Source organism: Sturnira hondurensis, unplaced genomic scaffold (genome assembly GCF_014824575.4).
Source record: "Sturnira hondurensis isolate 20B ecotype Veracruz unplaced genomic scaffold, ASM1482457v3 Scaffold0000256, whole genome shotgun sequence".
Lineage (NCBI taxonomy): Eukaryota > Metazoa > Chordata > Mammalia > Chiroptera > Phyllostomidae > Sturnira > Sturnira hondurensis.
The window spans coordinates 4,189,229-4,203,809 of NW_028072887.1; the positions used below are offsets into that span (position 1 = coordinate 4,189,229).

General features: G+C 38.9%; 1 protein-coding gene across 1 annotated transcript in view; it reads left to right on the top strand.

Annotated features, from left to right (window-relative positions):
* THSD7B (thrombospondin type 1 domain containing 7B) overlaps nucleotides 1–14,581 on the top strand; it is a 618,064-nt gene that overhangs the window by 228,087 nt on the left and 375,396 nt on the right. Inside the window, exons 10-11 of the mRNA XM_037030021.1 lie at nucleotides 6,775–6,904; nucleotides 10,541–10,644. Coding sequence (XP_036885916.1) covers nucleotides 6,775–6,904; nucleotides 10,541–10,644 — 234 coding nt within the window. The remainder of the gene's footprint in view (nucleotides 1–6,774; nucleotides 6,905–10,540; nucleotides 10,645–14,581) is intronic.

Below are 14,581 nucleotides of genomic sequence, written 5' to 3' on the forward strand. Positions count from 1 at the left end.
TTTCATACAGGCTCAGTGTTAATGTAGAAGTACTTGGAGCTAGGCTGGGCAGAGGTTCAGGGGGAGGAGATTGCTCTTGATGCATCTGCTCTCTGTACAGGATATCAAGACAAATAGGAAGGGAAGTATATGAAAACTTCCCACTCATTGTTTTTCTAGGGCATTGTGTTTTTCACGACTTAAGCCCTTCATTTCTCCTTGAACAAAGAGCGAGCATACTGGATTGATGGCCTTTGGATAATACATATAAAGTTTATATTATCATTTCTGAGTGCTCATAAAGCTATGGAGAACCTTATTATTGTCCATCCATCAAGTTTCACTTCTGCTTCACTGGGAGACTTAATGATGCATGTGCGTATGTTCCAATATAACACACAGCAACTAGGTGCATCTCCTACAAGTAGCAGACACCTGATAAATACTCATCAACAATGACAACACTGTGGATGGTAGGTGCTTCCCTCTGAGAACTCAGGGTCACAGTGTCTATTTCTCCAAATTTAAGTGGGAGATAGTTGTGCTGATGGTGAGCCTAGATTTGTACCTTTTCTATAAAGAAAATTAATTCTGAATCTCAATAATGGTTGTGAATAAACTAGAGAGTGTTATTCTATTGGGTATAATTAGTGAGTAGAGATAATATACTTTGGGGGTATTTAACATTGAAACCCAGGCTGCCTAACATGACACTGTGATCACTGTCTATAGAATTGACTTTGAAACANTGCATCTCCTACAAGTAGCAGACACCTGATAAATACTCATCAACAATGACAACACTGTGGATGGTAGGTGCTTCCCTCTGAGAACTCAGGGTCACAGTGTCTATTTCTCCAAATTTAAGTGGGAGATAGTTGTGCTGATGGTGAGCCTAGATTTGTACCTTTTCTATAAAGAAAATTAATTCTGAATCTCAATAATGGTTGTGAATGAACTAGAGAGTGTTATTCTATTGGGTATAATTAGTGAGTAGAGATAATATACTTTGGGGGTATTTAACGTTGAAACCCAGGCTGCCTAACATGACACTGTGATTACTATCTATAGAATTGACTTTGAAACAGACTACTTAATGACCATTTAGAATTTTTGCCAAGCAAAAGTTGTTTGCTCCTCATATTCATGCTCCACTTTGAGAAAACACCAGTTCTCTCTAGTTACATAGTATTTATTTGTGATGTTTCTATCATAGCAATACATAAAGTAGCTCCAACTGATTATTTTGAGCTAAACCCTATACTCTCTTTCCCTTGAATTTTTTATTTAGTGATTCATGAGCTAGTGTGCTTGGGGCACACAACACTCTTCTTCAGATTCATGAACCACTATCTCAAGCAGAGTTCTGTGGCAAGAAATAAAAAGGTTCAGTAATCAGATTGAATAGGTAACATTAGGGAATGGCAGGGTAGTCCTCTTTTTCTACACATTGGAAATGTAACTCCCTACTGCAGTGAAAAACAAAATGTGTGTATTCCTTGCATTCACATTATGTGGTGGTCTTTTTCTGAGGGTTCATATAATTTTTCATAAACACTAAGGCACTTCTGAAAGGAGTGAATGAGCTATTAATATCTAAGCCAGCGTAATAGACATTAACTTTTCCTTCCCTTAGCAAACAAGATGTTTGATCACTTTCCTCTCCAATGATATGAGAAGATGGTTGGTACCAATTGTCTGGCAATTGTAGCTTAATTTACCAGAGGCATGGAATGATTTTAAGTCATTCATGGTCTCCTAGATGCTCAGGACATGGATGAGACACAGCACTGAATAGAAGAGTAATTTGTCATATTTTACTTTTGATTAGAAACAACTTCAACTGTTGAAGCTTTTCTTCTACTATTTTTTAAATCTTTCTTTTTACTTTCACTCCCGAACTCATATCATGCTAGAGAACAGTACCCAGAGTGGGCACGCTGTACATGCTTTACATACAGTAACTCATTTAATTCTCACAGCAACCATGCAAAATAGAAACTTTTATTTGACCTGTTTTACAGCCAAGGAAACTGAGGCTTAGCAAAACAAAAGGAATTACCTGAATCCAATGAGTGCTAGGGTTGTAATGCAATCCCAGAAAGTATTTTATCTGCAGTTGTTTTTATGATGTCATCTTAAACAACATGCCATCTTTCTACTTCAAGATCAATGAGGTGAATAATCAGCAGATTTCCATTTTTTTCTGTTTAATGGTAACCTGTAAGTGTAAGTGGGGAGGAGGGACAGAGCACCATGTGAGGACCAAGCCTAATGAGGCAAATAAGCCTTTAAGATTATTGGTGCCATGGAGCCAAATGAATTATTGAGATTTATTAGACCTATTAGTAGTGGAGATATTTGAGAAACAAAGGAAAGATAGAGAGGTCATATTTTTTAAAAATCTGCCATCAGAGTTCTGAAGATTGGTGTTGAAATAGCTACCAGGCGTTGCTGATAAATATTCATCCGGCTTCTACTTTGCACATCCACTTGCTTGTAGGGTCCCTCCCTGGGGTTCACATCCAACCGTGTTTCTCCTGTCAGCCATGCTGATGCTTGCATGCTCTCCCATGTTCTCCTTGCTCTGCTCCTCCTCTCACATTCCAGATCATTTGGAAACATAGGGGATCAATTCTTCACTGCAAATCATTGTTGAATAACCTGGCACCAGTGCTCAACACTCATGATTCCTCAGTTCTGGGTGATGTGCCCCAGCTCACCTGGCCATGAATCACCCAGAAATCCTCTCTGTGCACCAACTTTCTCCACCTTTCCTGCCTTCTCTTTGGAAAGATGGGTATAGACGTCCACAGTGAGTCTATGCGTATCCCTGCATGTTTGGAGCCCACTCACATATTTCCTGGGAAATATAGTTCTTGATCTTTAAATTGGCATCTTTTCTAAATGTCATTTCTTTTGACTATAGTAACTTAATTATGCCTGATGACTTAGTAATAATAAAATATGCATAAATTAAAATTGAATTTAGACTAGCTGTTTATGAGCCATAATCATGCTTGTGCAGTAGTTTATATTTGCAAGCAGGCACTTTAATTTATTGCAATTTTTCATAGGCCTAATGAGGTTGGAAGCATCAGTCACTAAGCCCCACAAACTGTTTTTATTGACATTAAAGCCTTCCGCCAATGGGGTGCTTTTGAAGAATTCATGAGAAAGGAAGAGTTATCCTCTGGGAATAACAGAGGACCTGTATGTGGACTCCTCCCTGTACTGCTCTCTCTTTATCTTTGTCTTACTATGAAGTCTCTTTTATGAAAAAAAGAAACCATGGGTTTTGATATCTGTTTAGGTGCAGTTTTAATTCTAGTTAGGTGACTTTGGGTAAATTATTTATCTCTTTCTGTTTTCTTATTTATAAAATTGGCATAGTAATAATAATGATAGTAATAATGATAACCTCATAAAACATTGTAATAATAAAATGAGATACCATGTGCCAAATGCCCAGAAGTGGATCTGATGTAGGTTAAGGTTGTAATACTTGGAAACTTCCACAACATCTTACATATATATGTAATACAAATGCATTCTACCTGCAAGGCCACTTCAACCTTTCACCTTCACAACCTTCTCAATCTTCACCTTCACATCTGTAGGGTATGAAAATCAGTGCAACTAGTTTTCTCAAAGTTTGAAATAGTTGACCTGGAATTACACCATGAATCAGGATACCTGTGTTTGAGTGTGTCCTGTGCATGTGTTTGTGTGTATGGTGTGCACGCATGGATGCCGTGTGAAGGAGGAGGCACCGGTCCTACTCTCTCTCAATGGGAAGTAAAGGTGGCCTCTTCATTTGTTTGTCTCCTTTGGTAGCACTTGGACAGAACACACCCACACCAACCCACCCACACTACGCATGTGTACATCCTAAAGGTAAACACTGATTTTTGGAGTAAGTACGATGTGATTGGAATTGACTGAGTGGGGCCAGACATTTTCCTAAAGTGTGATTATGTACAAGTGCCCCTGCCCAAATGAAGACAGCATTAATATTATTATGCAGAACCACTGAAATTAACACTTTAGTTTTTCCTTTTAGTGCCCTTTCTCTATACTTCTTCCAGGGCCTTAACTGCATTCCCAAAGGAGCCGATTATAGCATTCCTCTCTGTCCAGTACTAGTTGCATATGTTGTTTGTATAAGCCTTAGCTATCAGGAAAAAGGTGGCTCATTCAAATAGGGCTGCCAGAGAAAATTAAATGACTAATTTGCAAAGCAGTGGACTTGATGGATGCGAACTTACAGAACCGGGACTAGTGCTAGCCTGGAGCCTGAAAGCTGATAGAGCAGTTAGTGGAACTCAGAGGAAGGAGCGGAAGGAGGGTTCCGCCCCACAGGAACTGCGGCTCTTGATAGGGAGGGGAGCCGGCTCGCGGTGATCTAGAAGAAGCAGTCTGGTGGAGTAAACTACCTGATTTCTCTCTCTCCTCATCATTTCTTCCCCACTTTGTGTCTCATTCCCCATGGCCCAAACCTAACCAGAAGCCAATGGGTAAGCAGACTAATGATACTCTCCTTCTATGGGCAGCCTCCTTGTTACAGAGCAGGCTAGGTAAGGGTAACCAAAAGTGGACAGATGGAAAAGATTCCATACATGCCCTTAACATACAGTTTGAGATCCTGCAATGTGTTGGTCTTCCCTTTTTTCCCCTTAATCTCATTAAAATAATAGAAAATCATTTTAAAAGCCCCAATTCCTTGTCCAAAACAAAAGGAGGGGACCATCAGTGGCTAAGAGATCTAAATTCATGTATGGAAGACTTAATGGACGAAAACTGAACAGCAGAGAAGCTGGTGATATCACAGGAAGGCACGACCTGCCCTAACAGGAATATGGTTGACAGAAGAAGAAGAAGCCATCTATCTAACCAGAAGACTTTTTAGAACATCAGTGGCGCCCTGGCTGGTGTAGTTCAGCGGGTTGAGCTCGGGCTGTGAACCAAAGGGTCACCAGTTTGACCCCCAGTCTGGGCACATGCCTGGGTTGTGGGCCAGGTCTCCTGTACGGGGCGTGGGAGAAGCAACCACACATTGATATTTCTCTCCTTCTCTTCCCCTCTTTCTAAAAATGAATAAATGAAATTAAAAAAAAATAAAAAATAAGTGAAAAAAAGAACGTTGGTGGCTAGTCTGATGGAAGATAGGAGAAAGCAATGGGGCTGAAAAAAATGGATTATATAAAGCTTTTAAATAACCAGTAGACATGTAGAAATAGCAATATAATTATAAAAAATCGAAAGATGTTGCAAAGTAAATTCTCATCAGTTGTATCACAAAAAGTCAATAGATATTGTCTAAAGTTAATAAATCAAAAAGTAATGCCATAATCATGTTCTTTATAGATTTGGTGGTAACCACAAAAGAACTAAATACAGAAACAGTTCACAGTGTTTGGGAGGAACACAAGGAATGAGTTGTAGGTCAGTTGCTTCCCGCTGTATCTTTTTGTAAGAATGATTTATTAAAAACCACGTGAATAAATAATTTAATAAAGCCTCCTTTTAGTTTCCTTTTGTTCTACTCCACTTAGTTTATTGGATTTCTAAAACTTTTCTTCTTAACAAGGTTAGGTCCATTATCTGTCCCAAACCAACACATTAATTCCATCTTCTCCTACACTCACCACCTCTCCATTTTTATAAGCGCCCTCTTGTGCACACACACAAGCCATACACACACATCAGCCTTCTGAATGCACATCTATGTCTTTCTCTGTAAATCCCATGCCCCATACATCTCAGTGCCTTTTCTCAGACTCTTTCTTTGTCTTGAAGTGGCTTCAGCATTATTTAATTCAGCCTGCAAGTCCCAGAATAAGTTTTTCCACCCTGCTGAGCTGTCCTTGCTTTCCACAGACACAAATGTTTATACTCTATTCTGAATTTTCCTGATGCAACACCCTAGTCTGACTCTTCTTGCTCTACAATTATTCAGAACTTCTTGTGAAACTATTGGTTCAATCTCTTTCTGTTTAATTGCAAGATTATGAGTTGGTTTCTTCATAGCTAATGTAATATGTTGCACATAGTAATTGAAACAGTTGATAATAACTGTAATTAATTTTTTGTTGCTGTTGTTGATTCAGAAGGCATCTAAAGTTATAAAATGAGTGCTGCAACACATGAAAGTGAACATCAGCTGCCCTTTTATTGAGATGCCTATTAATACTTCTGCTTCTTAGAAAAACTATGAAATAGACAATATTCTGTCACTCCCTCCTAAATTTCAATTACATACCTATTGTCTCAGGTTATAGGGAATAGGGAATCGAATAAACTAATATCCATAAATAGGTTACTAATGTGGTACATTTTGTGAGTGTTTGCATTGTACATAGTAGCCTAAAGAGGGAAATGCCTTACCTGAGAGAGTGACTCGCTACTAGTAAAATGCTAGGGCCCTGAGCTCTTGTTCTGCGAGGAAAGAGGGTTTCTGTGGCCTCTCAGATTGTACCATGTAACTCTCGTGCCTGAGGCAATATGGGTTCAGATTATTTCAAACATATTAAGACAATAGGAAACAACCTTAGCATATTAGAACACATATATTTGAAACTACAATTTTAAGTGTAAAGTGTCTATCTTTAGAAGCAGATTGAGTATTAGACCCTGGTTTTGCTTGTTATTCTCATTTCCCAGGCAGCCTTTCCACATGTTCTTACTCCAGCTCTTTGTTTCTTTTTTTTTTCTTTTCAGTTGCTATCTAACTCTGGGTTTTTCTCTGCAACCACATAAAAAGGGCCCTATAATTTTATGTTTTCTTTACTCCAGGAAATGCCACAGTCAAACAGTCTCGATACAGGATTATCAATCAAGAAGCAGCCAATGGAGGTCAAGAATGCCCAGATACTTTATTTGAAGAGCGAGAGTGTGAAGATGTCCCACTGTGCCCCGTATATCGGTAATTAGTTGCCTTTTTGAATAATCATTAAGCTGCAGTGCAAATTATGACTTGTTTTCTTTCATACAGTATATGGTTTAGTGAGAGATAAGATGAGGTAATGCTGTTTGTCTTCAGATACCGCCATGTTTTCCCTTCCTATCTGGAATAGATTGTGATTGTAAGTAAGGAATATGAAAGTCTAATTTGTAGGAAAAAAGAAACACATTTTGATTGTGAGTGAGTTCTGGAGTTCTGCCACTCAGGAAATCAGTTTCTAGGATCATGACTTAGAGAGTCAGGATGAGGGCTCCTCAGCTGAAACACATACACACATATGAGCAAGCACTCAAAGGTAACCTATCTCATCCTACAGCCATTTATCAAGAACTACCAATGAATTTGTGTTTATTTATGAAGTGTTTTAATTCCAAAATTTCAAAAATGTTTTGGTTCTTAATTTTAACTATATACACATTTTAAGAAAACATCCAGTTAGAAAAAAAAGGTTTAACCTATGGACATTTTTTAAAGAAAGTGAGTAACTTTTAAACTATAAATATTACCTATATGTTTTTCTTGGCAAGTTAGGGGTTATTTATAAAAAACAATACCTGAGGTTTGTGTTTCTAGTCACAAATTTTCACTCTTTCAACATTTGGGTTTAAACATCACTTTAAAGGACCCCTGGATTAAATTCACTGTTGGGTTTTACTAATTTGTAAAGAAGTCCTCTGGTCCTAAAAAAACAAAACAAAACAAAACAAAACAAAACATAGTTATCAGCACACTTAAAAATGTGTTTAGCAAAAATACTTAGTGTCTTCTTGGACTATTTGAGAAGCTATATCTTCAAGCTTTGAAATTCAAGGGCTAATTTATTCATAAAATACAAGTTAATTTTTCTTCTTTTAAGAAGACTTACGTTAGATAAAGTTTAGGGTGTCATTGAAGCAATCTAAATTACTGCCCATTTTATCATCCCTTTACTCCAATTGTTTCTATGTGATGACCAGTGTGGGGAGAATGCAGGTAACACACTGGGAACATGGCCAGGCTGCTAGTTGTTTCTCATCAACCACAGGGGCGTTGTCAAAATACCACCCATATCTATCCTTCTGTGCCCTGTATATAAATATTGAAACTTCTGAGCCCAGCTGAAGATCTCTTGGAGATATTAGCCAATTGAAAAAATTGGCTAAATCATATATTATTACGTATTTTTATGAACCTAGGGCTATTATAATCAGAGAAAATCCTAGGAACCACTAGTGGGCTCCTCCTCTCTGTCGTCAGCTCTCCTGACTCTCTTGCTGCACTTCATTGGGGTACTGGTGTCTGAGCTGGGTCCCTCATTGGCCTCCCACCACTTTCCCCAGAAATCTGTGGCACTGTGTGTAGATTAAATCATTGTGTCCTTTCTCCTGATGTGTGTAGTTTAATATATCTCCAAGTTTTCAGCCTGCTTCTCTGGTCCTTAGTAAAACGTCCTTGGCCCTGGCTGGTGTAGCTCAGTGGATTGAGCACAGGCCTACAAACCAGAGGATCGTGGTTCGGTTCCCAGTCAGGGCACATGCCTGGGTTGCAGGCCGGTTCCCTACAGGCCAACTCCCAGCAGGGGACACACCAAAGGCAACCATACATCGATGTTTCTCTCCCCGTCTCCTTTCCCCTCTAAAGATAAATAAAATCTTTAAAAAAATCCTTGAATTTTGAATAATATGCTTCCAACTTAGTTTTTCCTTTCTCCCTCATTGGTATGTTAGGGAAGCAAGTTAATGTAGACCTTTATAATTTTCTTGTGAATCTTCTTTTTCACTCCATTGAGGTGATATATTCACATACATTCACCAAATTAAAACAGAGTCAAAATGTTCACAGAAATATTTCTGCAATTTTGTGCATTTTCCAACATGTTAGGTTAGTAAGCAAAAGGGAAGACAGCATGGACACGCATCCTTAATGAAAAGGGCATCAGGCCTGCTGCTGAGCACCCAGGGATGCAGGGCTGAAAACTGGCCTGCTCTGACTTGTGCAGTCTCAGATGCACCACTTAACCCAAGCTCAGGTTTATCTCTCCTGTGAGTCTAGCAGGGGAGTCCTGAAAATTCCTTCCTTCTATTTCAGTCTACACAGAACACTAGACTAGACTGAATTCCTTGGTCTCATTTTGTTTTAGAAAACCCACGTAAATTTAAGAGATCTGAATGAATGACATATTGTAGTTGACAAGGCAGACTAAAACCTCTTACCATTTAAGTTTCTGTGTTTTGGAATTGTACTAAATGAGTCTATGCATATACACACTAAATTTACAACTACTTAAAATCAGTAGGTGATTTATTTAAAAGTGACAGCTTTTTCTTATTAGCACTTTCCTGATTTCTCTGCAATTCTTCCCAATAAGGAGGCCATTTGAATGAGGTCAGTGATATTTGTTTTGCTTTTATATTTTAGTGTACTGTGCTTGATTTTTCAGGATGGTCTGTATCCCTCTCTTAGGACCATCTCTGCCCCACTTACCTCCAGTTGTCCCAGAGACTCACTTAATCTAGGGGAGTGAGTGGAGGTTGTGAGTGCTGTCACAAATGGCTGGCTGTGCTGTGCACGATGTCAAGCTATGTTCACATAACTAAGAGGGTTCTTTAAAGTGACTTTTTTCTGAGCAAAGTAAGTCTGCTCTATGACTGTCTTAACCATTTTAATGTGTACATTACAGTAGTGTTAATTATATGCACATTGTTGTACAACAAATCCCTAGAACCTTTGCTATCTTGCAAAACTAGACAATTATATTTTATTTCATGCTTCTGCTTTATTCTTTGAAGTAGCGTCTTTTATTGAAGGTATTGGTTTATGTGAAAAAGTATAAAATATACTAAGCAAAGGAGCAGAATTTGTGGTTTCACTTAAGGTTTGGGTTCTGAGGAACGTTCTGAAGGAAGAGACAGGCTTAAGGACACAAGTCAACAGTCTGTCATTGTAAAGATAGAGAGTTTTATTGACCTGAGAAGGGAAGAACCAAAGAAAGACATCAGGTATCCTTGGAGACTATTTCCCTAGAAGAACAGAAATATTGGTACTTCATCAGAGTCAGATCAATTCTTCTTCCTTGGAATGAACTATCACACAAATAGGTACCCATGTCTCCCTCACCTGCCTTTTACTCTACAACCTATTGAGTTGCTTCGAGTTACTTTGAAGTCCTAAGAAGCACATTTTTAAAAAATTGAAGTGGAAGATCAAGTATGAAGGTTTTCACCTGAAACTTTCAGATATTCAAAACTAAATTCTCTAATGCCTTAATGGGCTATAAGAATCGTCTCCTTTTTTCCTAACGATTTTAAGTTCATAAAGAACTAAGCCCTCTAGATTTGATCTGTGCTTCTAATGCATTTTATTGCCACTTTGCTATATGAACTAAGGTTTATGTGTGAAATGTCCACATTTTAAAAAATGAAATTGTGGCATTAACCATTAATCTAGGGCAGAGTGGATTATTATCTCAAGTGCATGCCAGGACTACTTGTTATGACATCGCTTTCAAATCTGTTTTTATTGAAATCCTGTACTTTTGGATTTCAAACTTATCCATGGCAAGTATTTCTTTTGTATGTTTGTCAGGTGAAATTTCTAGCTCCTTCTGTGTCATCACAGGTGGAAGCCACAGAAATGGAGCCCCTGTGTTCTAGTGCCGGAGTCTGTCAGGCAGGGAATTATGAGCACCACTGAAGCCTGTGGAAAAGGGGTGCAAACAAGAGGTAAGAGAATTTTAAAAGTTTTACTCTTTGGAATGAAGCCTAAAATTATGTTACTCTTATAAACTGTTGATTATATTTATATTGGAATAAGTTGTGATATTATTAGTTGGCTTATTTGTTAGTGTTTGAATTTAAGTTGGGCATTAGTTTAATGCTGATATCAGACCATCTTTTAACCATAATCAGCTAATGCATCTAAGGATTGATGCAATATAAGTGAACAGCTGTTCTCAGTCATCAGCATACCCGATGCTGCTTCCAAATGCATGTTGGATATTAGCCAAGGAATGAAGGGCGTGTCAAGATTAGACCCAACAGTATACATTGTACTAATTAGGTACTAATTAAGTATATGTTGAATGAATGAAATGATAACAGAATTAATTGATTGACTAATCTTAATAATCATGACTTAAACCTTAGTGTTACATAAATACATATTTACATATATAGTTGCCATATGTTCTATATGTAATACATTCAGAAAGGAACTGTTAAACTTTTTATAAGGCATTGTGAATAGGTTTCTGGATCTGTGTAGTAGTGTCTTTTATCACCAATGTCTAGGTGTGTCTTATGGAAATCTCTGAAAGGCACTCAGAGACTCATCCAACTGTTCACTTTTGTGTTTCATGTATAATCCAGGTGCTATAGTAGATGAGGTTTGATAAGAAATACTTTAGTCTGAAAATCTTACCATTTTGTCACTCAAGGGAGATGTGTTGTGAAAACAGACCTTATGGGACCAACTGCATCACATTGGTTTCCTAATTCTTCTAAACGTCATCCTTAGAATTAAGTTTATCTCCCTGTTTCATATGTAATTGTATTAGTCAGGATCAATCAGCCCAGATGGCACAGTAAATACCTTTTTTGTTGATTTGGAGACGTGAAGAGCCCAGCATGGCCAGGTAGCAGTCTGAAATACCAGTTCAATGTCATCATTGATGTGTTTTCTAGGGGAAGCATTCCTCTTTGTAATGAAGACCTATAGGCCAGCAGAGCACAAAATCAAAAGGACCAAAAGCAAACATTTTGTCAGTGGGTCACTAGGGGTAGAAGTGAGTTGTGTGTTTGTTGAAATGTGCCACTGAGTCAGCTCATCCAACTCCCAGTGACTACCTCTGCAATGTCCTGCCCTCAACAGCCCTGTTCAGCACCTGTGGACACGTGCTGTGGCTTCTTTTATGAAGTCAGTTCATCTCACAATTGGTCTTCCTTTCTTCCTGCTGCATTCTATTTTCACCACTATTATTGTCTTTTCCAAAGAAACCTGCATTCTCATGATGTGCCCTGAGTATGACAGCTTCGGTTTTGCCATTTTTTGCCTCCAGCAATGATTCAGGCTTAATTTGCTCTAGGACTCACTTGTTTATCTATGTGGTGGTCCAGGGTATCTGTAGAGCTCTCTTACAATACCATATTTTAAATTCATCTCTTTTTTCCTATCAGCCTTTTCACTGTCCAACTTTTGCATCCATACAAAATAATTTTGGATTATGAGGGTGAGGAGGATTTTAGCCTCAGTCTCTGATGGCGCATATTTGCTCAAATGATCTTTCCTAATTCTTCCATTGCTATCCTTTGATAGCTATTGGAGAAACATTGGATGCTGAATCGGAGCATCTGTAGCCTCCTGGAAAACCTTATCCCTGCTCTGCCTGGTATTGCCAGATAGTTGGTGTTGTAACTGAGTCTTAAAAAGACTTTTCCACCATTTTATCAAGCCGGCTGCTTCAGGATACTGTCTAGACTTTCTAGTATGGTGAAACCAGTAAATTCCATGGGCCCTTTGTAACATTTAATTTGCTATGAAGTAAGTTGTTTGGTCAGAAGTGATGGTGTGTGGAATTCCATGACTAGACAAGTAATTCTGAAAGTCCATGAATGGTAGTTTTGGCAGAAGCAATGCATGTAGGGAAGGTAAATTCATATCCAGAATAAGCATCTATTCTAATAAGAACAAAACGCTCCTCCTTGTATGATGGAAGTGGTCTGCTATGATCAATCTGCCATCTTGTTAGCGGGCTACTCACTCTGGGGATGGTGCCAGACTGGGATTTCAGTGTTTGTCCCTGCTGCCGCCAAATTGGATGTCCAGGGGGGAGTGTAGCCAGTGAGGCCTTGGTGAATGGAAGTCCATGTTGCTGACTCCATCAAAGAGTATAACCTCCATTCCCACCATTATGGCTACTTTGTTCCTGAGCCCATTGAGTGTTGGCGGGTGTAGCTGGAGAAAGAGGCTCACTGGTATCCACCTAATATATAGTCAAATCCACATGATTGCTAAAACCCTCTGCTGAAGTCACCCTTTGGTGAACATTTACATGGAATATAAGTATGTTCCTACTTTTTGCCCATACAGAGAGGTCTACCTGCATACTTCTTCCTAAATTTCTTTGCCATCAATTTTATAATCATATTCCATTCAAAACCCTGACCCTCCAGAAAATTCATTGGCCACAGTCTATAGGTCTACATATAATGACACATCTGGCCATTTCCTATTCGAAGCAAAGTGAACAACCAGGGGCACTGCTTTAAGGTCTATCCTGTGGGAAGATTCCCTTCACCCTTGTCTTTCAGGGATATCTCAGAGAGGGGTACAGTGCTGCGGCTATGCGTTTTGGGGTTGTACCTACATATCTTGCAGAATCATCTGTAAACCAGCCCAAGTCTTTTCTTTTATCATCTGACCATAGGAAACTCCCCAGGAGGCCTTATTTGTAGGCTGGGAGAGAGAAGGTAGTGTGGTAGGAGTGGAGACCACAGCCATGTGCCCACTTTTTTATGTAACTAACTTGTGCCTTTCAGCCCTGCTTAGGCCTTATCATCCATATATCTATATCTATATCCATATCGATCCATGTCTATATATATATATCTTTGTATCATATTTATTATATCACTCAATTCTTGTTCTTGGTGGGTCAGCCAGCTTGGGTTGCATGATAACTTGGTGGCCCATGGTTAAGCTTTTAGCCTTTAGTTTAAAGTAACTGTAACCAGCCAAATGCCATTTTTCAAAAGAATAGTAGTTATCTACAGAGGATCGTGGGTCTATTCTTTAAAATCCTAAGGAGCTGCACCGTGAATCACTTAGAGAAGCCTGCTGAAGGCTCCCAACAGCACTCCTGTCTGCCACTGATACTTCAGTGGTGTTAAATCTGCTGGATCATGTGGCCTAAAAGGCAGAGCAGCATGAACAGTCACCTCCACTTGCTTGGGGGCCTTTCTCATTCTGGGTGCCACTCAAAGCTAGTAGTTTTTCCAGTAACTTGGTTAATTGGCTGGAATAACACAAACATGAAGAGCATGTTGTCTCCAAAATCCAAAGAGACACTCTAGGGGTTGTGTCTATTTTGTTTGTAGGAGGGCCAGATGCAACAACTTGCCCTTCACTGTAGAAGACGTATCTCGACATGTTCCATGACACTGAACTTCTAGAAATTTCACTAAGGTAGAAGGCCCCTAGATTTTTCAAATATGTTTCCCATGCACTGACAGGAAACATCTTATCAGAATGTCTACATTAGTTGTTACTTTTTGCTTACTAGTTCCAGTCGGCATGACATCGTTAACCTAATAGACAAGTGTGATAGCTTATGGAAGGAAAAGACTAGTCAAGATGACCACAAACTAAATTATAAAATAGGTCTGGGACTTGCTATGCCCTGAAATAGGGCAGTGAATGTGTATTGCTGGATTTTCCAGCTAAAAGTGAACTGCTTCTGGTGATCTTTATTGCCTTCAAATACAGTAAGATTTGGGGCCACAGCTTCAACATGACTTTGGGAGGATGCAATTCAATTCGTAACCATTACACTTTGCAAATTATGCCCCCATCAGAAAATTTACAGATCGGCAAGGTTGTTTGATATAGGGCTGTGATGAGGCTGTACAGTCACTTACTTTGTGTAAATTGTAAGGGATGGCT